Source organism: Microtus pennsylvanicus, chromosome 2 (assembly GCF_037038515.1).
Source record: "Microtus pennsylvanicus isolate mMicPen1 chromosome 2, mMicPen1.hap1, whole genome shotgun sequence".
Classification (NCBI taxonomy): domain Eukaryota; kingdom Metazoa; phylum Chordata; class Mammalia; order Rodentia; family Cricetidae; genus Microtus; species Microtus pennsylvanicus.
The window spans coordinates 131,853,401-131,881,019 of record NC_134580.1 but is presented as its reverse complement, the minus strand read 5'-3'; the positions used below and the strand labels follow the sequence as shown (position 1 = coordinate 131,881,019).

Genomic DNA, 27,619 nt, shown 5'->3' with positions numbered 1-27,619 from the left:
ACACACACACGCATGCACACGCATGCACACACACACACAAATGCTGAGGAGTTTTCACAGCAGAATAATTAACCACATCTCAGTATTAAGATTTGGAAAAACAAGGGGCTGGAGAGATGGCTCAGAGGTTGAGAGCATTGTCTGTTACTTCCAGAGGTCCTGAGTTCAATTCCCAGCAACCACATGATGATTTACAACCATCTATAGTGAGATTTGATGCTTTCTTCTGGCCAGCAGGCATGCATGCAGATATAACACTGTATGCTTAATAAATAAGTAAATCTTAAAAAAAATATTTGGAGAAATGAGCCAGGCAGTGGTAGTGCATACCTTAAATCCCAGGAGTCTGGAGGCAGAGGCAGGCAGATCTCTGAGTTCAAGGCCAGCCTGCTCTATAGAGCAAGTTCTAGAACGGCCAAGACTACACAGAAACACTGTCTTGAAAAATCAAATTAAAAAAAAAAGATTTAGAGAAATGTATGGGTTTTCCCTTATGGGTATTTTCTAACATTTTTTTTCTTAACAACAATGTCTCAATACGTTGTTTGACCTCTGCTTGAACTCCTGAGCTCAAACATTCCTTCTGCCTCAGTGTCCCAAATAGGTGGATACCACTGAGCCGGACTGACTTTTCTTCGTTACATAATCGTTATATGGCCACTATAAAAAGGGAAGTTCACAGGCTATGCCGCACATGCGCACATTCACGGGGGAGCTATCCCCTGACCCATAATTCCAATCCCAGGACGCTCACCGGCACTTCCAGTGCTGCAGACTGGTTGAACAGAGAGGCACAGTCATATGCTGGATGCCACAGTCCCTGCAAGTCACGTTGACGAACTGCAATTGTTGACCAGGAAAGCTGTACACGATGTGTGACTGCAAGGCAAAGCAGGCGTTAGAACACCGTGTACAGCATCCGTGTACAGCATCCGTGTACAGCATCCGCCCATCTGTATATGTGCTTGGTCCAGAGCCTGGAGATGTTTAGATGCTGCTTCATTCAGCAGGCTCCTTTACTTTCTGCCTTTCTGTTTATTTTATGATAAATATGTCTTAAAAATTATTTCATAAGTTACTTTTTTAAGAAGGAAAATCACCGACATCAAGAGGTCAGATCTTGTGAGGTAGAGGCAGGACCTTGTACTCCTCCAGCTGGAGGAGGCTGGAGCCCCTGGGAGGGGCCTGCACCTGCGCCTGCGCCAGCTGAGGCGCCCCCCCCCCACGGGCACTCTCTGCCATTCACCCTCTGGAATTAGCTTGCAGAGACCGTTTTTAGGAAGCCCGTGGGCGGCTGGCAGCAGCTTGCGAACAGAGCTGGAGGCCGTGAGAGCTGCAGAGTGAGCGCCCAAAGGAAGGCGGGCAGAAAACAAGGGAGGCCACCGCTTTCCCGTTTTTCTTTTGGGCTTGGTTTTTCAAAAACAACTCTCCAGAAAGTCCTTGTTTTAGCCCAAATACTTCCTCTTTCATCTCCCACATTCCCTCCAGGCCTCTATAGAAAGGCTGAGTCTAAGTCTAAGCCTGTGAGGCCAAGACTAGAGACTCACTGCCCCCTCTGGCCTGCTGTGTATCCCTGCACCATCCACTCACCCTCTCTGAGCCTCATTTTCCTCTTCTCTCAGATGGGACGGGAATGAACTCCAAATTCTCTTCCCCCTGGCAGCTCCTGGCTTCTTGGACCATCTTAAAAAGGCAGCTGGACCAGATGTCTCCGAAGCCTTCTGCACAGCCTCGAGATTCCAAGGTTTGTGCTTGGAGGTCTGAAGGGTGTCTAAAATATGCTGCCAAGAGCTTCTGGTTTCAGGATGCTGTGGCTTGAGAATGCACTAACATGAAACTGCTAGGATTTGGAGCTAGTGAGCAGCTGTTGCCTGTGCTTGCCTGAGCTGCCCGAGGCACAGCCTGTAAATCCCAGTACTTGGGAGTTTGAGACAGGAGCCATGGCAATTTTAGGCCAGCCTTCTCTATGTACCGAGACCCTGTCTCAAAACAAACCCATAAAACTGGGCATAGTGGGCCAGGCAGTGGTGGTGCACACCCTTAATCCCAGCACTGGGAGGCAGAGACAGGCGGATCTCTGTGAGTTTGAGGCCAGCCTGGTCTACAGAGGGAGTTCCAGGACAGCCTAGGCTACACGGAGAAACCTGTCATGGAAAAAGAAAACAAAACAACAAAACGGTACAGTGGCGCATGCCTGTGATCCCGGCACATGGTGGCGCATGCCTGTGATCCCGGCACATGGTGGCGCGTGCCTGTGTGGCGCATGCCTGTGATCCCGGCACATGGTGGCGCATGCCTGTGATCCCGGCACATGGTGGCGCATGCCTGTGATCCCGGCACATGGTGGCGCGTGCCTGTGATCCCGGCACATGGTGGTGCGTGCCTGTGATCCCGGCACATGGTGGCGCGTGCCTGTGATCCCGGCACATGGTGGCGCATGCCTGTGATCCCGGCACATGGTGGCGCGTGCCTGTGATCCCGGCACATGGTGGCACATGTCTGTGATCCCGGCACATGGTGGCACGTGCCTGTGATCCCGGCACATGGCCGTGAGTGCTCGTGAGCCCAGGACACAGGAGGTCCTAGAGTCCTCGCAAAGGTATCTGCTCTTGGTGAGTTAATTAGTAACCTCCAGTTCCCACAGCTCCCACTTCCAGTTCAGGGCTGAATCCCCCGTCCAGGAAGCTCTCAGACTGGATTAGGTCTTATACTAGCTTTGGCCTTGATCCATGGAAGCCTCTGAAGAAGGAAGCTTGGTTCTTGGGTCCCTGCTCCTAAGTCTACTGAGTTCTCACAAACCATTGGCCTTCAATCTCTGGGCACCCTTTTCCTCTGTCTTGAACTGGGTCTGCTAACACTGTTGCTGAGAATGACTTGGGGAGAATGTTCTAGAAAGGTTTGCAATCTAAAAACTGGAAACCAACTTCCAGTCACAGGCAAGATAGGCTGCTTTTCTAGTGAAGGTCTGTAAGTCCGTTAGGCTCTGGGTTTTACATGCACAGCTCTGAGAACACAGAGCTCATCTGTTGTGAGAGGCGGTCTTGGCATCAGTGTTTACCATCCGAAGGCTCTAGGTGAACTCCCAAGGCTTCACCCCACATCTCAGCCTTGCCCTCTGAAGCCCCCAGAGTTAGAACCATTCTGCTAGGGGCCTGGTCTTGGATGCTGGGGAAGCCTATCCTGGCTGGAACCGTCTCAAACCAGAGGGAAATCCTGGGCTCTAGAGAGATCTTAAAAACAGGCTGCACAGGGAGGTGAGCAGGTGATGGGAGGGTGTGGGTCCCTCTATAGCACACGGCTGCTACAGGAATGACGGACAGCCTATGCTAAGAGTCTGGCACACACAGGAGCTCGGCTGAAGCTGCCGCTAGGATGTTATTTCGCCAACCATTTGCTTATTCTCCTCTGATCTGTGCACAGATCTCGGGGCTGTGGGACAGAAATGAAACAAGCACAGCTCCTCATTCTAGCCAGGCCCCGTCCCCGTAGTACTGAGCCAACTCAGGGTGTGTTCATTGCCATAGCTCAGCGCATCCTGGTGCATAACCCTGACTCTGCCCATCACACTACAAGGGTCTCCTGCTCCTGGGGAAGGGGTACACGTAGCTCTAAAAGTGGAGCTGGAGGTTGATGGGAGTGGAGGCAGAGCTAACGCTCCTGTTTTATCAAGAAACCCTAGCCCCTTTAGGGACACTGCAAGGAGGCTCTCATTGCTCAGGTTTCTGACATGCTTGTAGGGCTGCAGCGTCTGGTAAAGCAGAAGGTCCTAGCTCAAGGGCAGCCTTACCTCGTAGGTCTGGGTTCTAGCCTGGCAGCAGCATCCACTCTGAATGGGGAATAGCTTGGACTCTGGCCCTGGAACAAGTTTGCTGGCTGACTTCAGCTATAGCCTGTGCCAAGTCTGTGTCCATCTCCCCATTTCTGAGATGAGGGAAGAGAAACAGGTTATTGGACAACTCCTTCTGTTGGCCATGGCTGTCTGGGTACCTCCCTGGAAGAGCTCTGTGATCAACTGCTTGCATCAGAGAATCCTGAGAGTCATGGGGCCCTCCCCACACTGGCACCCAGTGATCCCGAGAGCTTCAGTACACACCCTTCTCACACAGTGCCCTTGAGACCCCATCTGCCCCATGGGGGACAGGAAGCAGATGAGACAAATCATGACCTGGCCCCTTGCACTATGGCCAGCGCTGCTCCAGTGGCCACTGAGGGGAGATGGGTCTGTCATCTTGGTCTATCTTTGGTCCCACAGAACTATAATGCCCAGTTCAACATGCCCTCTCCTATCCTCTTCAGACAGGTACCTAAGGTTCAGTGTGACCTGAGAAAGTGTGACCAGGCTGAACTGGGCATGGTTGTGAATGCCTTTAAACTCAGCACTCAGGAGGCAGAGGCAGGCAGACCTCTGTGATTTCAAGGCCAGCCTGGTCTCATTGTGAGTTCCAGGACAGTAAGAGTTACATATTGAGATTCTGTCTCAAAAAAGAAAGAGCGAGAGAGAGGGAGGTAGGGAAGAAGGGAGGGAAAGAGGGAGGAAAAAGGAAGAAAAGAAGACAGACAGACAGGCTGAGGAGCTGAGCCTAGGAGCCCCACCAAGGCCTCCTGTGTTCAGGCTTTCGGAAGCGAGCCTAGTCACCCATATGTAAACCTCATGCGTGGTTCACTTTCTGTACTCGGCTGGCTCTTGCTGCTTTGCCTGAGAACTGCTTCAACTCCCGTTGTACAGAGAAGGCCGAGCCTCAGAGGCTCAGGGACTTCCCCGGCACTTCATCAGCGGGACAAGGCTGGGCTCACATCCTAACACCTGTTCCCTCTCTCAGGTCACATGGGGATGAGCAGCACCAGTGTGGCAGGATGGGCTTGCCCATGGCTTAACAAGGCATAGGATAGAGTGCCACAGATCCTTCTGTGAGGACTGGGGGGTGGAGCCGCCTCTCTGGCTCCCAGCCTCCTTACCTGAGAAATTGAACACAACCTGCTCTCCTAGCCACGCCCAAAGGCCCCGCCCCGTAGGCCCCGCCCCACCACTGGCCACTGTCCGTGGTGTTGGCAGGCCTCTAGAACACACACAGAAGCAAATGACTATCTAGGCAAGCCAGGGGTGGATCCAACTAGAACAAGGACACTACAGGGAGGACAGACAGATGGACAAGCTACAGGAAGAGCATAGAGTTAGGCAGAAAGTAGCAACCCACTGCCTTACAAATGAGGTTTTGGTTGGCTTGTACAGGGCTTTTTAAATTTTTTTAGAAATCTCAATTCATTGCCAACATTTAAAAATAGAGAAGTTTCACATAAAAACCCAGATTCCCAGCTTCTCTTGAAAAACTAAAGGCTCTTAGGTATTCACCTTTAACAGGCTGTTCTGGGTGGCATAGAGATCAGCAGTGTGTCCTCCCTGTCCTCACAGTGCCCTCTGCCCACCTGCCCAGAACCTCAGTTGGCATCGAAATTTGTGTTCCTGGCTGCAAGGGCTAACACTTTGGGCAGTGAAGTCAGACTCACCCAAGCACTGGAAAGTTCGCTAGTGTCTCTGGGTCTGCTGCTGGCATTGAGGGAGCACTCTGCCAGGGCCACCCTGGCCTGGCCTGCCACAGGCCTTCCCTCCAGGGGTCAGGAACAGCAGCAGCTGCCTTGCTGCACAGCACCTGTGTGGCAGGCAGCACACAAAGCATCTGGATAGCATAGCCAAAAGCGGCAGATCAATAGCCACTAAGCCCTCAGAGCCAGCGCAGAGCCGTCCAGGCTGGGAGAGCTTGGGCAGGAAATATAACTCATGGTCACCACGTAACAAAGTTGCTTCCCCTCTTGGGATTGCGGTTTCACCATGCATAGGGTGAGACTGGCTGCAGGTGCCTTACAACTCTTGACATCTTCAGACTCTGCAGATGGGCAGGCAGTGAAGGCCAAACCTCCGGGGGGGCTCGGCTGGGACTCTTGCTCTCTCTCCACGCTGAATGGCCAGTGGGTACTGTTGCTTCAGGCTGCCCACCTCATCCCTGTTCACCTCTCTTCTCAGGTCAGGTTCCTTTGCTTGGAGGGAGAAGTTTCCTCTTAGTGCCATGCTGGATGAGTGCCCGTCACCACATCGCCCCCATCCTTCCACCACACAGATAGGGATGAGTTCAGTGAGCAGGAGCCTGATACAAAGGGGCTTCAATTAAGAGGCATCCTATTGGCTCATTCAGAAGGGAGTCTGGGTTTGTCGGCTGCGGACAGGGCTGAATTCAGATGCTCCAACGTTGTTAGCTCTTTCTGGCCCTCTCTTGGCTCAGCTTCCTTCTGTGCAGGACTCAAGCACAGCTCAGGTACAGGGCTTTCTGTTATGGAGATAACAGGCTGGGAGGCTTTCAGTGGCATAACTCCAAGAGATGCTGAGGTCTTTTTGCACCTTCCAAAAGGAGCATCCCATGGAAGAGGCCAACTGGTCTTGTACAATCAATTCAAGTTAATCTGGTCAAGAGAGCTGGGAAGCCTGAAGTAACAGCAGTCACTGGATACTGGACACTCTGAGGGTCTTTATGGAAACATGGGGGAAGGGGAAGGGGAAATGGAGAAGGAGTGGGGAGATGGGTGGAGGGAGAGGGGAGAAGGAGAGAGAAAGAGAGAGCGCTAGATCTTCCACTCAGTAGAGTAGTTACCCACTTAGAGCAGAATGTGAGCAGCTGCTCAGAGGTGAGACAGCATCAGGAGGGCTGTGTACCTCCAGGCTGCAGTCCCAAGGGCTGGCCATGTGGACTTGGGCTATAAATGGGATGGCAGGGGTTTGTGAGAGGCCCTTGGTGGCCGAGGAAAGGACAGGCTGGAGATGTGAGACACTAAATGTAGGAAGAAGAAAAATGAAGACGAGGTCTGAGTGTGAGGCAGCAGTTGGGCTGAATAGAGCAGGGCTGTAGGGACAGGGTTTTCACTGTGGCAAAGAAAAAGAAGAACACTGGGGAAAGCTATAACAAAATATAGGTTAGTGTGCTTTTCATCTTGAGATAGGAATGAACTTTGTAGGCACGAAAGTGATGGAAACATCAGATTAAACGCGAAAGCTCGACATGGCATGAGGTAAAGCGTGTATTTACAAACGTCACAGACTGCAAAGTAACTGGTGTTTATATTTACAGTATTAGGATATTCCATGCTGGGCTTGGTGATGTAGATCTTTAATCCCAGCACTTGGCAGACAGAGCCAGAGGCAGGGGGATCTCTGTGAGTTTGAGGCCAGCCTGGTCTACATATGAGTTCTAGACCAGACAGGGCTACTTAGTGAGACCCTGTCTCAAAAATAAATACATAAATAAAAGGGCATTTATAAGGTGAGTATTTTCAAAACCACGCAAAGGCACCAGCAGAAAAATGTACAAATAGTCCCTTTCCAAGAAGATGAAGAACATACAGCATTCTTCAGATAGAGAATCCCTTCCTGCCTGTCACCACGACAGCCTGTTCCCAGCTCAGGCGGCTCCACTTGGAATACAGTGCTTGCCTTGTTGAGGGGCAGTGGAGGCTGGTCTCTGGCCTTTGGCTCAGCCCTCAGAAGCCCCTTGGGGTGGTTTGACTGAGATGTCCCTGACGGTCTCCAGCATTTGAATATCTGGTCTCTAGTCGGTGGCACTGTTTGGGAAGGCTTAGGAGGTGTGGCAGGAGGAAGTGTGTCACTGGGGGTGGGTTTTGCGGTTTCAAGAGCCACCTGTCATTCTCAGTTCACCCTCTCCTCCCTGCTTACAGAGTGATGGTGATGGACTCATCCATCTAGAACCACAAGTCCAAGTAAGCCCGTCCTTCACCTTGCTCACAGTGTCTTCTCCCAGCAATAGAGAACTAATTTATCCTTCCTTCATCAGGCAGTATCTTTCTCCGAAGAAAAAGCCTTCTGTGAAACTCTCCAGCAACTCTGGGACAATGTCTGAGGGAGAGGCTTCTGTGCCAGGACATTCTAGCCTAGGCAGCCCCTGGCAGCCCAAAGTCCACAGCAGCAGGGCAGTCAGTGCTTCCTCTGGGTCTGATGCTGTTCCCTCCTCTTGGGTCTGGTCTGGTGATGTGGGATTCCCCTCTTATGCTGTGAATATCATTGGTTAATAAAGGAACTGCTTTGGGCCTATAGCAGAGCTATAGGGGAACAGAGCTAGGTGGGGAAAACTAAACTGAATGCTGGGAGAAAGGAGGTGGAGTCAGAGAGAAGTCATGTAGCCCCGCTGGAGCCAGATGGAACTTTACCCAGTAAGCCACTGCCATGTGGCGATACACAGATTAATAGAGATGGGTTAAATTAATATGTAAGAGCTAGCCAATAAGAAGTTAGAGCTAATGGGCCAAGCAGTGATGTAAATAATATAGTTTCTGTGTGATTATTTCTGGACTGAGCAGCCAGGAACCAACAAGCGGCCTCCTCCAACAGTCTGTGTGCCCACCAGGCTAGATATGGATAGAGTCTGGTGTGAAACATGAGCAAGAAGCCATGGGTCTGCCTACCACCTTTCCAAGTGACAACACAGACATCATCAGGCTGGTGGACTCAGAACCTCCGTGGATACCTCGCAGATCATGTGATCAGGGCTGGTGACTGAGAGGACATGTCCTTGTTACTTAAGCTTGACTCTCAAAAGGATGACATTGTCCCTGTCTCTCGACTGAGGACAGCAGGTAAAGGACCCAGTGTAGTGTCCAGTGAGCAGGGTCCCAACACACGCTAGCTCTGTCGCTAGAAATACCTGAGTGGCTCCTGACCAGGAAGCATGCACCCACTCTTAACTGTTCGTCCTGAAGAGACCTTCCTCAGCGCCCCTCAGGAATATCCACACAGGTGTGACCACAGCCTCCAGGGGTCCGACTTACCTAGTGCTTCTCAACAGAACCATCCTGTCCCCCAGACCTGGGATAGACATCACAACACTTCCTCGCTGTGACACTTTCCCACGTGGATCAGTGAGAATCAGAAGGGCTGTCAGAGCCCATGGAGAGACGGGGAGGGCAGAGAGACAAGCTGTAGCTTGTGACGTCAGAGAAGTGGGGGTGACTGGCCTTCTGAAGGTGCCCAGTCTTCCTGTAACTGAATCAAGACACAGAGCAGGCGGAGTGCTAACAGCACTGATTGGGCCACCAGGATCACCTCTCACCTGGCTGGTGGCACTATCTCCTCATAGATTTCCCTGATTCCTTTCCCACCACAGTGTGTCCAACACAGGGGCTTGCAATGCTGTCAAAACACAAGTCAGATCACGTCTTTCTTCTACCTAAATGCCTCAACTACAGCAAACAGCCCTTTAAACCAGGGGCAGTCTAGTCCCTGCAACCTGATTCCTTCTACCATTCCCACCTCACTTATTCCTTCCTAATCTTTGCTCCAAAATTACCCCATTCAAATAGCATCTCTGCTCACCCTGCTAGGACCCTTAATTCTCTTCTCCTGCTCCCTCAGCCCAAAGACGTCTCACTGTTAATATACACTGTTACCTCTCTGCTCTCCAGACTGGGGGGGATGCTCTGGGATGTAGCACACACCAGTGAAGGGTTGGCGGGATAAGGAGTGGGCTGTTTCTCTGGCCTCTTCCACAGGGCCCCACTATGCTCAGTAGGCACACCTCTTCCACATTGTCCTCACCCCCGCCTGCTCTTTGGTCCTGCAATTCTTTCAGATTTAACTTTCAAGATGTAATTCTGTCAGCATCCAGTAAACATTGGTGGAAGTGACAGATGGGAAGGAAAAAGCCAACGATCCAAGAAAAGGGGACCCAAGGATTCGGACAGGTCCTAGGGATTGGGCAGCTGCTGCCTATTAATAGAGTCTGACCTCCCAGGAGCCTGGGGTCAGAGAATACTGCACAAACTACCCAGAATGTTCCAGGATGGAGTAGGGCCTGGCCAGCAAGGACGGGGCTAAAGGCAGGGCTAGGACAGTAAACAAACTGCCCCCAGTGACATGCTTGATTCTAGCTCTTATGCCATATCACAGTCCATAGCAGGAGCCAGGGCTTTGTCTGGGGAAAAGCACAGGACCCAGACCTTGGCTACTTTCTAGCAAGCAAGGTCCAATGGACTAATCCTGCCCAGGGGAGGGAGACACGAGATCTGAGATGGCTGTGGTCAACAGGAAATGGAGACTATTAAGGACTAGAAGGACTCCAGGATTCCCTGGCAGCTCAGGTGAGCACTGCCATCATGTTTTGTTCTGAATCTGCTTGTGTGATTGATTTAGTGTTGGTTTGGACTTCAGCTGTTTCCAGTCATTCAGCAGGGGATGTACCTCAGGCAAGCCAATGTCTGATTAGCTAGAGACCAGCATGTCACAGTGCCCTGGGAATATTAATATTCACAAGGATGACGTCGGGGATGTAATTACTGATGGTAAGAATCATCAATGGCAGGGGACTCTTCCCTTGCGCAAGTGGTGAGACATCAGATCGAGAGGAGCAGAGAAAGGGCTTGTCATGAGGCTCGCAGGAGGGGTTGGCAAGTTACTGCTGCTGCTGATTCTGTTAATAGGATAACCCAGCCTTGCAAATAAGAGCCAGACCCTGGGAGGCCTATGTCTGAGACCTGAAAACCAGGCCAGGTCTTGCCAACAGCTTCACTTCTGGATGTGTTGAAACTGGAAAAGAGCTCTGAGACCAACCATGGTGACTCTACTCCATCAGCTTCTCTTCCCTAAAGACCGCAAGCATTAAATAATAATTAACTTGTTTTCAGATTCTTTATTCAAACAGGATGGATGAGTTTGATCCCTTAGACCAACGTGGTGGTTAAGAAAAAGCTGACTCCTCAAGGTCCTCTGACCTCCAGACAAATGTAAACACACACGTGCAAAGAAAGAGAAAGAATGACAGACAGTCAGAGACAAACACAGAGAATTGCCAATTAGGACATGCAAAGACCCAATCATTTCTGCTTCAAACAAGAGACCTGTTTTTTTTCATGCCTCAGACATGCTGTCTTGTATGAATGCAATTTCCCTTCAGTAATTTGTAAAATAACACAGGGCCAACGTTTAATACTTGGAGGACCCTGCAAAATTTGTATCAGAACCCCCAAACTCAAGTTAACTCTCTTCTATAGGAGACCTAGGCCCCCAAACCAGTTTCTCCAAGGTCACACAGCAGCTAGTTAGCAAAGCCAAGGCCTAGACCTGAGGTCAGGGGTGGAAGGGAAGGCTATTCTACAGAGAAGGGCAGCACGGGTAAATCAGAGCCATGGAGGGCTGTGGGTGCCAGCGAGCATGGGCTCGACTCTTGTCCCCAATACTAACTGCTGTGTGGCCTTGGAGAGGTGATGTTCTCGAGCTCGTTTTCACACAAGTCAAACAGGGATAACTGACGACTGCAGATGCGCTGCACGCTGCCGCGAGGATGGAGTGAGAGCACAGAACAGTATTTCTTAAACAGCTGCTCTTGTACACAGACACAGGGACACTCGGGCAACGATCCAACTCCAAGGTGCTACCTTCACAATGGCAATGTGAGACAATTTTTCCCCCAGAGGTGCCCTAGGCATCAAGTATGTGTTACTGTTTAAAAATATCACTTGAAACTGAGTGTCCCTGAGAACTGAAGCCCCTACTGCCCGTGGAGTAAGATGGGGATTTGAACTTTCTCAAGCATCACACCAAAACTGCTGTTTCAGAGTACACGCCGCTCCTCGTCTTTCACCCCGTGGATTTGCCTGCTATGTATTGTGCCCATGTAGAATGCTTGTTGTTGGGCCTCCTTCCCCACACGTGTCATTTCCGTGTTTGTGAATGTGTGGTGTGTGTGCGCAAGTGTGTGTAGGTCAGAGGTTGTGAATGTGTAGTGTGTGCGCAAGTGTGTGTAGGTCAGAGGCTGGTACTGGATGTCGTCTTCCATCACTTTCCACTTGGTTTTTTTTTTTAAATATTTTTTATGGTTTAACTCTATTTTTTTTATGTGCATTGGTGTGAAGATGTCAGATCCCTGCAACTGGATCTTCAGACAGTTGCGAGCTGCCATGTGGGTGCTGGGAATTGAACCCGGGTCCTCTGGAAGAGCAGTCAGTGCTCTTAACCACTGTGCCATTTCTCCAGCCCCTCCACTTGGTTTCGAGACAGTCCCGCTCATTGAACCTGGAGTTTACCATTTGCTTAGACTGGCTGCTCAGAAAGCCCCAGGCTCCTCCTGCCTCTGCAGCACTGGGATCACTGCTGTGCACTGCTGCCCCTGGCGTTTTACATGAAGGTCCTCACGCGTGTACAGCAAGCACTTATCCACCAAGAGAGACATTTACCCAGCCCTGGGCACAGGTTCATTCATGCTGAGCATGCACCAGAACTTCACTTCTTGGGATCTGTGCTCTGAACATGCTTCCCAGGTAGTTCTGATGAGTGGGATTTGAGGACAGGGAACAGCACTTTCCCACAAGGTGAAACTTGAGGTTAATGCAGAGCTCCAGGGTGTGTCTGTCTCACTGGAAACAGAGGCAAAGCTGTCTGCCTGCCTTCTCCAGAAACCGCGGGCTGCCGGGTCTCCTGGGCAAGCTCTGCAGGTACATGTGTTGTCTATGGACAGTAGCTGGCTGCTTTGGAAACTGGGCAGATTGGTTATTAGAGACTCACACAGGGGGATTAGTCCCAAATCAAAGACTTTAATGTACATTCTGCTCTTGGAAAAATATCTCCAAGGAAACAAGAGGAACCGAAAGTCTTAAGCAGCAGGACTCTCATATAGACCTGCTGGGAGCTTGAGCCTCAGAAGAGGATGTCACTGGGATCCCAGGGCACAGCAAATGGCCTGAGGTCAGGATGGAGGGCCTGGGAGCTCTTCTTGAGGCAGAACTCTGCCCACACAGCACTAGGGGTGTGCCCCCAAGACTCTCTAACACCAGAAATGTGACAGCACTGAGGACAGCCCCACGACAGGCCCGGGAAAGTTAATACCTAGCTATCTCCATGGCTCTGAAGTAAGGTCCCACCGATAATAGGGTCTAAGGGGCAAACTTGGGACAGAACCTTTCTTTTTGCTGTTGAATTTCCACATTACCAGAAAAAGTCATGGTGGCCTTAGTGAAAAATGGGACTGTGGAAAGCTTCTATCTCCCACTTGAGAGTGAGAGGTCTCAGAATGGAGCCCCAAGACCAGGCGCCAATTCTGGGAGATCTAGGGCTTCTAGGCAGGAGGAAGCTGAAGTTGACCATTTGTTAGACTCAGTGCATCATCTTCCTGTTGCCCTTGTCCAGGCTGGCTCCAGAGAGCTCAGCGGCCCATCTTCTGGTGGATCTCCTTCCATTCCACATGGAGCAGGCAAAAATCCTGTACAAACCACATTCAACTTCAAACCTAAATTTAACTTAAAAATTCACTAACACCTCGGCCACGGGGATGGACCAGGTTTCTTCTTTCCCCTGTTAACCAGCTGAATAAGCAGCTAGTCTTTTAGACTTAGGGCTCATTTTCTCATTGCTAGAAGGAATTAGACTGTTGCTGGGGCAGGTCTCACCTGAACCTTCTCCAAGGGCCTTTTTATGAAATTAAGCGCCAGGGCCAGGCTGAAGGGAACCACAGTGCTTCGCTTTGGCAGCAAAGGAATGTATTCACTGGTGAAGAGGAGTCCTGGCTCCATCTCTGCAGGACCTGACCGAACCACTAGGCTGGAGGAGCAGAGACACCAGGGAGGAGCCATGTGGGAAGGGGTCTCCCTGGTTGAAGATCTGCAGCTAGCCAGTCTCGATGCCCTCAGGGAGCTCCACCACCACTGGGGCACAGTCCTCTGGCTCTGAAGCAAAGTCCCACCGGAACTTCTTAGTCAGGTGGGCTTGGAACTTTTCTGCCTTCTTCCTCAGAGTGGCATCTACAGCAATGCTGCAGGCAGAAGAAAAGAAAACCTGCAGAGAACAGAGGGTAAGTTACTCCTGAGAACAGGGGGCCAAGAAAGCTGTGGAAATTTCCTCCTAGTGTTCAGCTCTCTGAGGTAGTAGATCAGCTGCTGCTGGCACAGTCCCAAGACACCTGCTATGCACCCCCCAAAAACAAAGAAGGAAGACACTGGAACGGGACTGGAATGGAAAATTACCATGTTGGGCACAGATGCCCTGTGAAAGTAAGGCCATCAGAGTTATCACTGCTGCCCCACCCGGGCAGGGAGGTAGGTGTTAAGATCTTCAAGGCACCTGGGCAATAGCACAGAAGAAAAGACAGTTATACCAGGTGGTGTAAATAAGTTTGGGGAGACACATAAGCCCTTGAATCCCATAAAGTCCCAGGCCCTCAGCCAACAAGGCTGAATTGCTGCTCTCATCTTCTAAGTGGGCCACAGAATACCAGTTTGAGGCTTCTATTCCTCTTAAAAGCTGTCTTTAATGTTCATTTAAAAAAGCATTACCATTGTTGAAATTGTGGTAAAATAGATACAGCTACCGTCTAAACTCTTTTAAGTGATTAGCCAGTGGTACTAAGTGCATTCCCATAGTGCAACCATCACCAACTTCTTATATTCTCCAGCGGAAACTATCCATGAACACCAGTTCCCTAACATTCCCTTCCCATGGCTTTTAGCAACACTCTTTCTGTTTTCCTCTTTCTACTTCCTGTCTCTAGGAATCTGACTAGGCTAGGAACTTCACGGAAGAAGAAGTATATAGTATCTGTTCTGTGGCTGTCTTTGAGGCTCACCCATGTTTTAGCATTCTGCACTTCTGGTATTCTAACAGAACTTATTTAATGTACAGGAGAATGAAGACAACCACAAGCTCAAAGAAAATTTAATTTTGGATCTTTTGCACAGTTCCTGGCACCAAATAATATGTGTCGGTGCTGTAAAAAAGGCCAGAGATGAGCTGCACACCAGGCCCCAGAATGCTGCTGGCTTGTGACTCTTGCAAGGTCCAGGCTAAAACGAGCTCCCCTGAACTCTGTTCCTTTAGCATTAGGCTGGCTTCCCTCATGGCATTTCTATATTGTCTTACATCACAGCAGTCCATGCTTAAAGAATGGGGAATGAATCCTAATTACTAGTGTATTCAACACAGCATACCATCCAGAGCCTGGCACGGAGTTAGGGCCCACAGGATGCTCACCAATCAGTAATTACAACACAGAACTTGGCAATAGCTGGAAGTGAGAGGCTGGAACAAGCTGCACTTAGAGTCATCATCCACCTTCCTCACCTACCTTCTCAACATTCCTGAGAGTAAAATCAACTGGAAGTGGGCACAAGCAAAGCCTGCGCTCTCTCTCTCTCTCTCTCTCTCTCTCTCTCTCTCTCTCTCTCTCTCTCTCTCTCTCTCTCTCTCTCTAAGCTTCTAATCTGAAAAGAGTTTTGTCCTTTTACCTTGTGAGCCTAGCAGGTTGGAGGGCAGGAAACTGCTAATCCCGCTGTACAGATGAAGATGCGGGGTCACTCACTACACTGTGCTCACCATGCTCCGACAAGCATGGTCAATCTTCTAACTTCTCCACTATAACCTTCATCTGTCCTGACAGGGTAAATAATATCCTTGAATCTGAACGTTTGGTCCCGTCCTGTGGGGTGCTTCCCCAACTGTCCCCAGGTCTCTAGAACCTGGGCCACAGAACACAATGACTTTCATTTTAAAGACCAACTTTACTGAAGTACACTTTACACACAATTAAATGTTCCCACTGCACTGTCTGACCCACTGGGGTGAACATCTGGAACCATGGATGATCACACATAGGTAGAGGGTTTTCTTTTGGGATTTAGTTCTCAGCCAGGAAGACTCTATGGATTTGCTGGGGCATCACCATATTTAGGCTTCAGAACGGGTTGGCCACCCTTAGAAACTCTCTGGTGTCACCCTTAGACTTTTAACCCTCATCTTCCCTTTCCTCACCCCTGGCCTGACCACCTTTTATTTATTTTTCTTAATTTTCTTTATTGCTTTACAAACTGAATAATTAATTTGGTTTTTCTTGAGACACAGTTTCTTGAGACTTAGTTTAGAAAGGCCTTGAATTTATTAGGTTACCCAGTCTCAATTCTGCCTCAGCCTTGCTCCCAAGTGCTAGGAATATAGGTAAGTGTTACCACACTCTGCTTGATAGTTCTAAAACAATTCAGAAAAGATGTTTTTAAAGTTTTGCGTCAGGACTAGGACAGTTCAGTGACACAGCGCTTGCCTAGCTTAGGTGAGACCTTGGGTTCAGTTTTCAGTGACCTCCTTCACGCCGGGGCCGGGGCTGCATTTATTCTAAAGATAAAAGAACCAGGATAAATTTTATGTTTTCTTTTTAAAAATTTAGTAATCATCTAGTTACTTTATTTCCTGAGGCAAAATCAAGTAAAGATTTCTAACACCATAGAAAAATTAATTACCTTAATTTTAGCTGATTAATCTTGGATTTTTAAAAAAAGACTTTAAAAACCATGGGCCAGGTGAGGTGATGGCATATGAATTTAATCCCAGCATTAGGAAGGCAGAGGCAGATGGATCTGTAGTTCAAGGCCAGCCTGGTCTATAGAGTGAGTTCCAGACCAGTCTAGGCTACACAGTGAGACTCTGTCTCAAAACAACAACACCCCCCAAAACCCAAATAAAATAAAAATAAAGCAGAAAAAAATGTAGAGCTCAATAAAAATAAAAAACAGCCACTACATGTTTTTATTCAAATACAAAAAAAGTACCAACACTTTAATCATTAAGTCTATTATAAAATTAAAACAAACTACCCCACCCCCCCTCCAGTCATAAAGAGCAAAGGTCAGTGACTGCAGCACATACAGTCCAGTCACACTGAGAAAGTCAACCACCACAGGGGACAGCTGAGCCTGTCTTATCCTAAAGTTTCTGGAGAGGCCAACAAAGGAACTTCCTTAAACAACACAAGCCTCAAGGGACTGACTCAACAAATCAAACCGGCAGAAGGCTTGGTTCTCATTGTAACTGAAGCGGCTGTAAGGGCAGGACCACACCACTGCAGTGATGAGCAAGAGTGAGAGCTAGGAATCCGTCTTCTTTAAACCCTGGCGGTCCTGGAACTCACAGAGATCCCCTACCTTGGCCTCCCGAGAGCTGGGATTAAAGGCATTTACCAGCATTCCTGGCCTCCTGTCTTTAAATTTTTTTCTAAAAATTACATTTATTTAGTTTACATGTACACACACCATTCATGTAGAGATCAGAAGACAATTTGCAGAAGTCAGTTTTCTCCTTCTACTATGTGGGATCCTGAGATCAAACCTAAGACAATAGAATAGTCTCAGTGGCAAGCAACCTTTACCTGCTGAGCTATCTTGCCAGCCTGGACTCATACCTTTCAACGTCAGTTCAGAATATTTGGGCTGTTTCATCTGGAGTTATAATTAGATATAGGAGCTATATACATAGCCCTACAGTGGGCTTCAAATTTAAACCTCAACCGGATTATCCCTTGTTCTATGAGGCTGGACAAAACCACAAGGCCTACAACATCTACACAACAGAATTGTATACTCAACTTCTTGCATTGTTTTGAGAGCTATAAGCATACAAAAGCCACAGTCAATGGCAGGAGAAAGTAGAAAAATTTATCTATTAGAAATGTTTATGATATGAAGCTGGAAAGATGGCTCATTGGTTAAAACCACTGGCTGCTCTTCCAGAGAGGATCTGGGTTTAGTCCCCAGAATCTACATGGCAGCTCACAACAGTCCGCAACTCCAGAGAATCTGACATCCTTTTCGGGCCTCCATGGGCACTATGCAAGTGTTGCAGAAATATACATGCAGGCAAAACATCCATATACATATATTTTTTAAGAAGTTTATGATAGCCAGGCGGTTGCGGCACACACCTTTAATCCCAGCCCTTGGGAGGTAGAGACAGGTGGATCTCTGTGAGTTCGAGGTCAGCCTGGTCTACAGAGCGAGTTTTAGGACAGGCTTCAAAAAGCTACAGAGAAACCCTGTCTCAAAAAACAAAAAAGTTAATGATAAAACATTATAGACATTATTAAGACTAGGGCTACAGCTCAGTTGGGAGAGTACACCCTTCACAAGTACAAAGTCCTAGGCTCCATCCCCAGGACCACATAACCTGCACATGGTGGCACATGCTACTAAACCTAGCACTTAGGCGGGAGAAGCAGGAGGATCAGAAGTTAAAGATCATGTGCGTCTACAAACAAAGTTTGAGGTGAGAATGAGATACATAAGGCGCCACCCATCTCAAAAATAAGACAAAAAGCCGGGCAGTGGTGGCACATGCCTTTAATCCCAGCACTTGGGAGGCAGAGGCAGGCGGATCTCTGTGAGTTTGAGACCAGCCTGGTCTACAAGAGCTAGTTCCAGGACAGGCTCCAAAACCACAGAGAAACCCTGTCTCGAAAAACCAAAAAAAAAAAAAAAAAAAGACAAAAAAACCCCATATATATGTTAAAGATGACACCCAGAATAGTAATAAGGCACAATGCTTGCTTGGAATGCATCTACAGCTATAAAACACAACAAGATCTCTAAACACGACAGGTTATGTGATATATGCCTAAATACTATGCAATCGGCAGTTAGAATTCTTATTTTGTGCATAACTCTTTCCCACACACTATTAATTCCAGATTATCTTTTCACTAACTTTAAACAAATTATGGTAAGTTAAGTTACTTTAAATAAAGGGAAAAAAAACTTTTTGTAAAACAAATCATTTTTATTCAAGCTAAATACAAGGGATTTGTAAAAGCCAGTGGCATTTATTCAAGTGTCTCACTTGGGAAATTTGGAGGAAAAAAAAATCAATGGCTGAAGTCATAAATGACTGATTTAATGCACGCTAATATGGCTGCCTTTAATGTCTTTCAAGTGCACACACATACACACCAGTTTCTCTCCATGTACAGCAGACATTTATGATTCTAAGCAGGGAAGCCAACTCCACTCAACTAGTGGCAGAGAGAGCAGGGAGCAAGCTGAGGAAGCTTTCTTTTTTTGGTTTTTTGAGACAGGGTGTCTCTGTGGTTTTGGGGCCTGTCCTAGAACTAGCTCTTGTAGACCGAACTCACAGAGATCCGCCTGCCTCTGCCTCCCGAGTGCTGGGATTAAAGGCGTGTGCCACCACCGTCCAGCTTGAAGAAGCTTTTAAGGTCTGATTCATCCAGTCACAAAAACCCCAAGTGAGTGCCTCTGCGTGAGGAATCGGACTCTCACTGCCAAGACATTAAAAAAAAGGTTTTATAACATCCTGGTTCACACTGTGCCTTTAGAAATATCAATGTCCCTCACATAAAGCTATTCTAGAACCCCTCAAGCCCCTCAAATATTAACCCCTGTCAGAATCCACCATTCCCTCTTAGATGCCCTTTGCCAGACTTTGTTTATACATATACTTACATTGCCAAAGGAATTATAAATGCTTTACATGTAAAAAAAAAAAAACAGGCAGTAGCACAGGTCAAATGCTAGGTATTGACAATAATCAATGAGGGGGGGAAATGCAGGTTTCTGACTCCGTGAGGACCTGCTGTATTCACTTCAGAAGCATAAGCCTTGCAGGATGCTAGTGGCAAGTCCAGAGCAGGCTAGGACTACTAGGATGAGGCAGAGACAAGGGAGGGCCTCACAGAGAGGGAGTGTAGGGAGGACATGACAGACAGGAGAATCAGCTTCAGTCCAGAAGGCTTGAAATATGGATGCAAAGTTTCTGTTATATGAGGCTCCAGAGAACATTCTGAAAAACATGCTTACGGTTAATACTGCTCTGAACATTTTTAAATGTGCTGAGAGGAAATCAAACTCAAATGATGTGCTTTTTACAACTAAAACACAGGAAGTGAAGACAGTGTTCATGTGGGTAGTTCTAGTTGTTTAGGCTGCTAGAATCACTTGTGCCCAGGAGTTCAAAGTTAGCCTCAGAAACAAAGCAAGATCCCGTCTCAAAGGGTGTGTGTGTGGGGGGAGGATGAAACAGCATGGCCTGTCTGGGAGCTTGCTGTGTACAGACCACCGACACTATCCTGACAGGAGAGAACAGGCTAAGAGCCAAGGAACACTGAGCCTTGGGGTCAAGGCTGGCACATTTAAATTTCCTAGGCAAAAGGGAGAGCCACAGAGAAACAGGATCAGAGCTGCATTTTGGAGCAACAGAGGCAGCAGGGTGGGAAGCAGATGGTTTAACAAAATAAACAGGAAGGTTAATAAACTCTGATGTAGTCTACTGGAGACCAAAAAGCCCCAGCTAGGACAAAGAACAAGGGCAGGTATGGCTTCTGTAACACTACTATTTGTAATTCTTCAGTTCACTCATGGGTTTATTTCCTGCTGACAGGGACTCTGATACTCTTGTTCAGTGACATTCTCACTTCTAGAACAAATCTCATATGCAGCAGGGGCTCAGTCAGTGAATCCTAATAAATGAACCCTTGAGGACAGGAGCCCCAGCTAAGTCTTATTTGTATTCTTCAACAACAGAAGTGGAATGATATGTGAAAAGGTGCTCAAAAACATTTAGTACTATTTTAAAGGCATATGTCCTGAACATTTCCAAATAATGGCACCAACTGGTATAGCTCAGGAAGCAGAGTGTGAGGCCTTGGGTTTTATCTCCAGTGCCACATAAATTGGGGATGTTTGACACATACCTGTAATTCCAGGAGTTGGGAGGTGGATAACAGAGAATCTGAAATTCAAGGTCATACTTGGCTATAATGGGAGTTTGAAGCCAGTTGCAGCTAGAGAGCTTGTCTAAAAACAAACCCCAAAACAAACCAAATGATATCAAATGTCTTGTCCAGAGAAAATTTCAAACCATCAGCACTGCACAACCCACACGAGCATCCAGCAGTCCAGCTGGGTCCTTGGTATTTTGAGATCACTGTTACAACACAAGCCAGCAACACCACAGCTTTCCTGTTCTTGTGTGACAGCATCCACTCACACCGTAAGGGCAATATATCATTCCCTAGACTGCATCGTTCCCCATGGCTGCCACCACCAATGCAGGCCAGTTAGCAGCTGCCTGGCAGCTCAGTGACTTTGTGGAGGAGGGTCCCCATAGAGGGGGATAGAGATTCTATAAAGAACAGAAAAGGGCACTTTAATTCTTCTCAAGTAGAACATGCCAGGCTCGGGCCATCATTTGACAGACACATCACCACAGTCTGCACAAGCCCTCCAAATGCCAGCATTTCCAAGCAACTGCCTGCTGCCTAATTACAGAGACTGCAATAGCATGGCAATTTTGGAAAAGCATTCTCTGCCTTTGAGAACAACATCCACAGGATTTTTTTTGGTGGGGTTGGGGTGGGGGAGATCTACGCTGTATTTAGTACCTTGGGACAAGAGCACAAGTGCCAAACCAATTCCAAGCTTCCTATACAAATCCTGACTTCTACTTTCTAGTGTAAATCAATAATTTAACCTTTCTAATTTTTTTTCATTTGAAAAATGAAAATAATCTGGTCTGTCCAACAGGGTTCCAGGGAGCCGACATGTGATGGTTCATCTCAACTGCCAATCTGATAAGAGAGATCAAGAATCACCTAAGAGAAGGGTCTCTGGGCATGCCTGTATACAGACTTGGTTGACTAGATTAACTACTGTATACAGATCCACCCACTTGTTCCTAGGCTGGATTCTAGAATATGTAAAGAGAAGCAAGTGGGTTCAACACAGGAGTTGACCACTCTCTGCATGTGATGTGACCGGCTGCCTCAAACTCCTGCTGCTGCCACTACCCCTTTATGGAATGGGATTCCATAAAGTCACTTCTGTCAGGGTGTCATAGCAACAGGAAAAGTAACTTAGACATCATACAACATAGTAAATATGGTGTTTGCTACCCAACAGACATTAACAAATACTAGTTTCTTCTGTGGGTGGGAATGAGAGATAAGTGAGGAACATCTTGCACAGAACAGGCCTCATGGGGCATCACACAGAGAGAAGAAAGACACTGGTGGTACAGAAGCTATGGAAACGGACAACTAGCTGCTTTTCTGCTATACTTTAGAAAGTTACAAAATGTGAGTGATGGAGGCTGTCCCAAGTACAGAAAGGAAACTAATCTGTTTGCCAAGGGAGGAAATAGCACAGGATGAAGATTCCAAGTTGTTTGAAGCTCCTTCCCTAATTACCACTCATAATGAAAATTTAATTGCCAAGTTAAAAGCAAATTTCACTTTTTCTGTCAGAGAATCTCTGCAGAAACTGGCACATTTTGTTTGAACAGGAAATCAAAGTTACTTTAATGCTTAAATGAGATCTAAGGAGCTGCAGATGTTTCTTTGGGAATAACGAGCTCCAAAACTGCCTCACTAGGCTGCAGCAGCTCAGAGCTTCAGCGAGCCCTGGAAGCTGTTCGAGCTGGTGCTCTCGCTTAGCTGCGTTTATTTATCCCCCCATGGTTCGTGCCTTGGAAGCACCATGTGTTTGGTGATGCCAAGAGGCAGGGCCTGGTGAGAGGCTCTTAGCTCACCATGACAATGTTCTTGGGAAGGATTAATATGGCAACAGTGAGTTCTTCAAAGAAGTTGTCACCAGTAGGGCCACCAGGTTTTGAGCTCTGAGCCTACAAAATCATGAGCTAAATAAGCCTCTGCTGGGGCTGCAAGATGGCTCGTTGAATAAGAGCCCTTGCTGCATAGGCATGATGACCCGAGTTCAATCCTCAGAGCCCACACAACTCCCACAAGCTAAGCTCCGACCTCCACAGCATCCCATGGCACACAACTAAATTTAAGAAATAAAAAATAAATTAATAAATAAATCCCTTTATTTCAAAGTAGGACGTATCAGTTATTTTCTTACAGTAATAAAAAAAAAACTGGTAATACAGCTAGGCAGTCCAAAGCGGTGGAAAGGATTCAAATTCTAAGTAGCCAGGATGAGGCCAGAGAGAGCATCTGTGGCACAGAGGTGCTTACAACACAGTAGAAGATAGAGAACCAGGAAACACCTCAAGGTTAAGAAGTAAACTCAAGAAATATTAGAGTCATGGAAAAACAGCAAGAAAGAAGGTGATGCTCATGAGGTGCTCTCACATGGGTGCCTTCCTGTGACCCGCACGTGTGTCACCCACAGTTTGCTCACCTGTAAGGTACTGGTGAGGAAGTTGTCCTGGGAGACAATGTCCACAAAGAAGTCGGCAGGGATCTCACCAAGCTGGTGGTACAGGATGGAGATGAGGCTGACGTACAGGGTGTGGTGCTTCACCATGGCGGCTTCTGACCGACACAGGAGGTTCAGGAGCCGCTTCCAGTGCTCGAACGCCTCATATACGTTGCCCAGCAGAAAGCACACAAAGGCAAACTGCAGCTCACCTAGGAGGTACAGAGAGAACAGTGAGATCCCCACAGCAAGGCAACCAGCTGGCACTTCCCTACATGACTTACAACGCCATCATTCACAACACGGAGCCTTGTATCCTTGTCACTCCAACAGAACTGACGGTGGGATTCTGCACCCAACAAGCTCTCAGAAAATACTTGTTCAACTGCTAAAAATTCAAACCATGGGACACCAAACTGTGGTTAGGTCTTTACACAAAAGCAGGTCCTAAGAAAAGCGGTAGTACTACTACATGCCTCACATTTCAGGAGGTGGACCCTACACCTACCATCAGGATTATTAGTAGATTTCATTAAAAGCAAACCTGCCCAGAGCTAGAGAGGTGGCTCAGGAGTTAAGAGTATTTGCTGCTCTTCCAGAAGACCCAAGTTCAGTTCCTAGTACCCGCTACAGCCATCTTACATCTACCTGATTCCAGCTACAGGGGATTTGAAATCCTTGTCTGGTCTCTGTGTACTCATACACAAACCCACCACACACACAAACACACCACCACAGACACACACACACAGACAAACACACACAGGCATAAGTAAAAATAATATAATAAATTCTAAAACTTACAAAATAGTAAGTAAAGCTGCCCAGTTGGTCAACTCAGAGATTTTGGTTAAGGAGAGAAATGAACTCCAAAATTTGTGAAAACAAGATTAGTGCAGAGTATTTTACAACCAATTTTTAACATTTCCATGTCACTGAAAAGGTCCCCTTAGTGGCTGGCATTCCAAGCTTCCCAGGTGGCATGATCCACTCTCGGGCTGGTGAAAAGCCGCATTACACACCACCCTCAATTCTCAGCCCAGCTCCTCTAGGTCATCAGGGAAGGCAGTATTTCCCTCATTTTAAGATGAGGTCAAGGGCATGCCCAAGACTGTATAACTACTGTTTTGAATGATGGAAAGCTGTAATAGATTTGATGCTGGGTAGAAACACTTCTAGAATCTCCCACGGCAGGAAATTCCTAAATTCTTATTCCAGGGCTAGCTTACCTGTCAGCTTATTTTGTTTATTCAATCACGGGGCTCTGATTTCATCTCTGAGCAGCCTAGTGGCTAAGAGCATGGGCTTCGGAGCCAAACTGCCTAGATTCAAATCCCAGCTCTACTACTTAGAAGAAGTGTGACCTAAGGCAAGTTTGTAATCTATTTATGCCTAATTTCCTTACTTGATAGTTATAATGAAGAGTAAATTACTTACTACAGTGTCTAGTAAACACTTAGAATAATACGGGACACAAAGCAACACTCAAAATGCCAGTTCCTATTTGGATCTCCAATTGATACCTGTCTCCAACGAAGACCTGACAATCCAGAAGCCATGGAAATACTCAACACATCACAAAACACTACTCTACAATCTTGTCTCTAGAAAGACCACACGTACTCTTAGAATATAACTGAAGTTTCAAAGACTGAAATATAAGACAAGTGAAATGTATAGAAATAAACAGTGAAGAGAGAAAAGAAAAAAATGTACTGAACTGTGAAAATGCTTATTTCTAGATTTAAGACTTGGAGTAAATTTTATTTTTGTTTCTGCTCTGTGATAAATATATTAAATCGAGAGAGCAAGCAGCAATCAAACTGTAACAATTAAAATAAAAATAAAAGCCCTGGTCTAAGTCAGGGAAGGAACCAACATTTTAAGAGCTCAAGCAAAGTGAGGCGTCAGATAGGGGCTTATAGGAAAATAGACAGAATTGGCCTAGCAATCAGGAGCCTTGGGCAATGTGGTGTCAATGTGACCACTATCCACCAATTTTTTTTCTCTCTACAGAGCGAAGCTATGCCACTGATTAACAAACATAGGATTATGCGCACAGGTTCAATTAAGATGCTCAAATAATTAGATGAATACCAGACAGCCAAACTGCTGGAGCCCGTTAGATCTCTTTAAAATCTTTAGGCTAAGGGTGGAGATATATATATGTATGATGATGACTAGGGAGTCTACCTCCTAGCTTCCTTTAAGAACTCTGAACTAGATAATCCAATATGAGCCCTCTATTCTAAAACACCCCCACTAGCATCCTCCCCTAAAAAGCCTAATTCCTTCTTACCAAGTACATCCTGGGGGTTGCAAGGAAACTGCTTGCTGAGCACAGTCTCGAGGGCATAGCTCAAGTCCATGCTGTGCCTGGTGATCTCTGCTGGTGTGGCACCTGCCGGGAACATCTGAGTGGGCAGCTCTGAGAAGCGGATCTCTGTCCCAGCCCTGGGTTTCATCTCAGGTAGCCGGGCTAAGCCCTCCTGGTAGCTTCTGCACTCAGTACCGCAGCGGGGAAGATTCTGCTCCACCCTGTCCTTGGTGTGCTTCATGGAGAGCACAGGCAGCACGTCCGAGAAGGCACAGATCTGCCGGCTCTCTGGCTGCAGCTTCTCCATGGTGGCCTCACTGATGAAGTTGGTGAGTGAGATCCATTTCTTGAGTGTCGCATACGGGTAGGGGCCCAGAAACTGGTCTAACTCGGGGAGATTGGCTCTCATAGCTTCTACTTCAGCCTCTGGAGCTGGAGACAAGTCTACTTCTTCCTGGACTGTATTCCAGCGAAGGACTGTCAGCCCCCGCTGCTTGAGGCTAAGAAAGAAGCCCATCCGAGGGCCCACCTCCCTGGGATTGGCCTTGTCCACAGAGCTGTAGTGAAGAAAGTGGATGCCAGGAGGGATCATCTTCACACCCCGGAACTTGGGGCCCACCTCCCAGGAGTTGTAGTCAATGCCAAACTCTGTCCCCTTGGGCATGTTCAGAATGATCACAGTGGCTCCTTCAAAGAAGAGTTGCTTGGCTAACTCAGGATCCATCTGCATGGAAGCCATGAGGCCGTGGTGGGTGGCCAAAAGCAGGCTCTTTCTTGTCTTCTAGAAGAGCAGAGAGAAAAAAAAAAACAGAATGAGTTGACCAGAACATGGAAAGGCTACTTCATTTCTCGCACATTATGTCACATACTGAACTCGATCCTGACAGAAAAAACTCCCTTCATCCTCATGGGAATCCTGCATCTGTCTAAGGAAATCAGGATCAAAGAGATTTGGGGGCTCTGACTTAACAAGCAAAGGGGTCTTCACTCCACCACTACAGAGGCACCAACCACTTAGAGAGGTGATGTACCCAAGGTCACACAGGACCAAAGTCAAAGCCTGGCTGCTGGCACCGCAGGCCTGCGTTCACTGCACACACAAGAACCTGCATCTAAGGCTTTCTCAGAACAGAGGGTAAGGATGGAGAAACAAAAACAAAAACACGCATGACCTATTTTAGACTAGAACTATACTAAAAATCATTTTAAACTACATTCTACCTAAAACCTGCTACCAGAGAGTACCATAAGCTCTGTCAAAAATGACCAAATCAAATCTGCTACCTAATTTCCCGTGAGCATGTAAAATTAATAAAACGTTTTGAGGAGTGGAGAGCTTTTCAAACTCATCAAAAACCTAGTTGAAAGTGAGGGAAAGTAAAGGGTCTAGTCCCCTTGTTTAAAACTAACCTAGCTAAGTAGAGTGAACCGGAACACACCTGTATTCCCAAAATACAACACACATTTAAATAAGGTCCGGAGGCCGGTGGGTGACTTACCGGAAACAATGCAGAGGTGGGCGGAACCAGATCGAGTGAGGATAAGGTCTCTGGTCTCCAAACTCTACAGTTAAAAGGGGAGAAAAAGTTACGTCGTGGGCCCCAGGAAGCCTGACCACGATGTCCCCGGTGAGGTTTTCAGAGAGAGAGGCCTCCTGAGACACCAGCCCACAAACTCACAAACTCGGCTGGCTCGGAGACAGGGGCCTAATTAAATGCACTCCGCGATTCTGAGTGAAGAAGCGAGGTGACCCGGCCACACACAACGAAACCCGAGGACGAAAGAAGTACCAGGAGCCAACACTCACCGTTAAGCCTCACGCTCGGCCTCCACAGAAACGGGACGGAAGTTCGGTGGCTTTGGCACGGGAGAGGTGTTACGGAAAAAGTGGTCCGGCGGAGCCCCAGGATGCAGAAGAATTGGCCCGTGCTTGCGGGTTCCTCCAGATAAAGCCCTGGTTTTCTTCTTAGTGTTTCATTTTACCGCCTGAATTGTGGATAACAATTTTAATTAAACTATGCATTTCCCCTTCCAGAAACATACTCACCAGTCACAGTCCTTTGGTCTCAAGCAGACACGGGCACCAAATCATGGTCCGGGAGGTAGCACCCAGTAGCCACAGTTAGGATCAGTCATGGCCGGCCCTCTTTAGCCACATCAGTATGCCAGTCACAGCGTCAAAGATGCCCTGTTACCACACGTTTCCAGATTCTAGACACACTGGTCCCTAGGTACAGTTTCAGAAACCAAGGCTGTTGCCTGAAGGGAGAACCAGTTGCTTCAACAGCCAGCACAGCAATCTGCCTGGCAAGGATCACCCTGTGTCTTGTA

The 27,619-nt window shown here is 47.6% G+C and overlaps 1 protein-coding gene across 4 annotated transcripts; it reads right to left on the bottom strand.

Annotated features, from left to right (window-relative positions):
- Positions 1-12,561: 12,561 nt before the first annotated feature.
- Aar2 (AAR2 splicing factor) lies at positions 12,562-27,616 on the bottom strand. Of its 4 annotated transcripts, none has more exons than XM_075962760.1 (5): positions 27,096-27,616; positions 26,788-26,851; positions 25,271-26,069; positions 22,954-23,183; positions 12,562-13,819 (listed from the first exon to the last, which is right to left on the bottom strand). In XM_075962760.1, the coding sequence occupies exons 3-5, from the start codon at positions 26,025-26,027 to the stop codon at positions 13,652-13,654; spliced, it is 1,155 nt and encodes a 384-aa protein (XP_075818875.1). In that variant the 5' UTR covers positions 26,028-26,069; positions 26,788-26,851; positions 27,096-27,616; the 3' UTR covers positions 12,562-13,651. The 4 variants fall into 4 exon arrangements, with proteins under 4 accessions (XP_075818875.1, XP_075818876.1, XP_075818878.1 ...); XM_075962761.1 differs by having other exon boundaries at positions 25,271-26,066; positions 26,784-26,851; positions 27,096-27,202; XM_075962763.1 differs by lacking the exon at positions 26,788-26,851 and having other exon boundaries at positions 25,271-26,066; positions 27,092-27,169.
- Between the last annotated feature and the right edge of the window lie 3 nt (positions 27,617-27,619).

Coding starts and splice junctions, on each gene's coding strand:
- Aar2 (XM_075962760.1), bottom strand. CDS start 26,027: ATGGCTTCCATGCAGATGGATCCTGAGTTAGCCAAGCAACTCTTCTTT. Junction 23,184..25,270: donor CAACCCCCAGGATGTACTTG/GTAAGAAGGAAT, acceptor TGTACCTCCTAG/GTGAGCTGCAGTTTGCCTTT. Junction 13,820..22,953: donor TCCTCACCAGTACCTTACAG/GTGAGCAAACTG, acceptor TGTTCTCTGCAG/GTTTTCTTTTCTTCTGCCTG.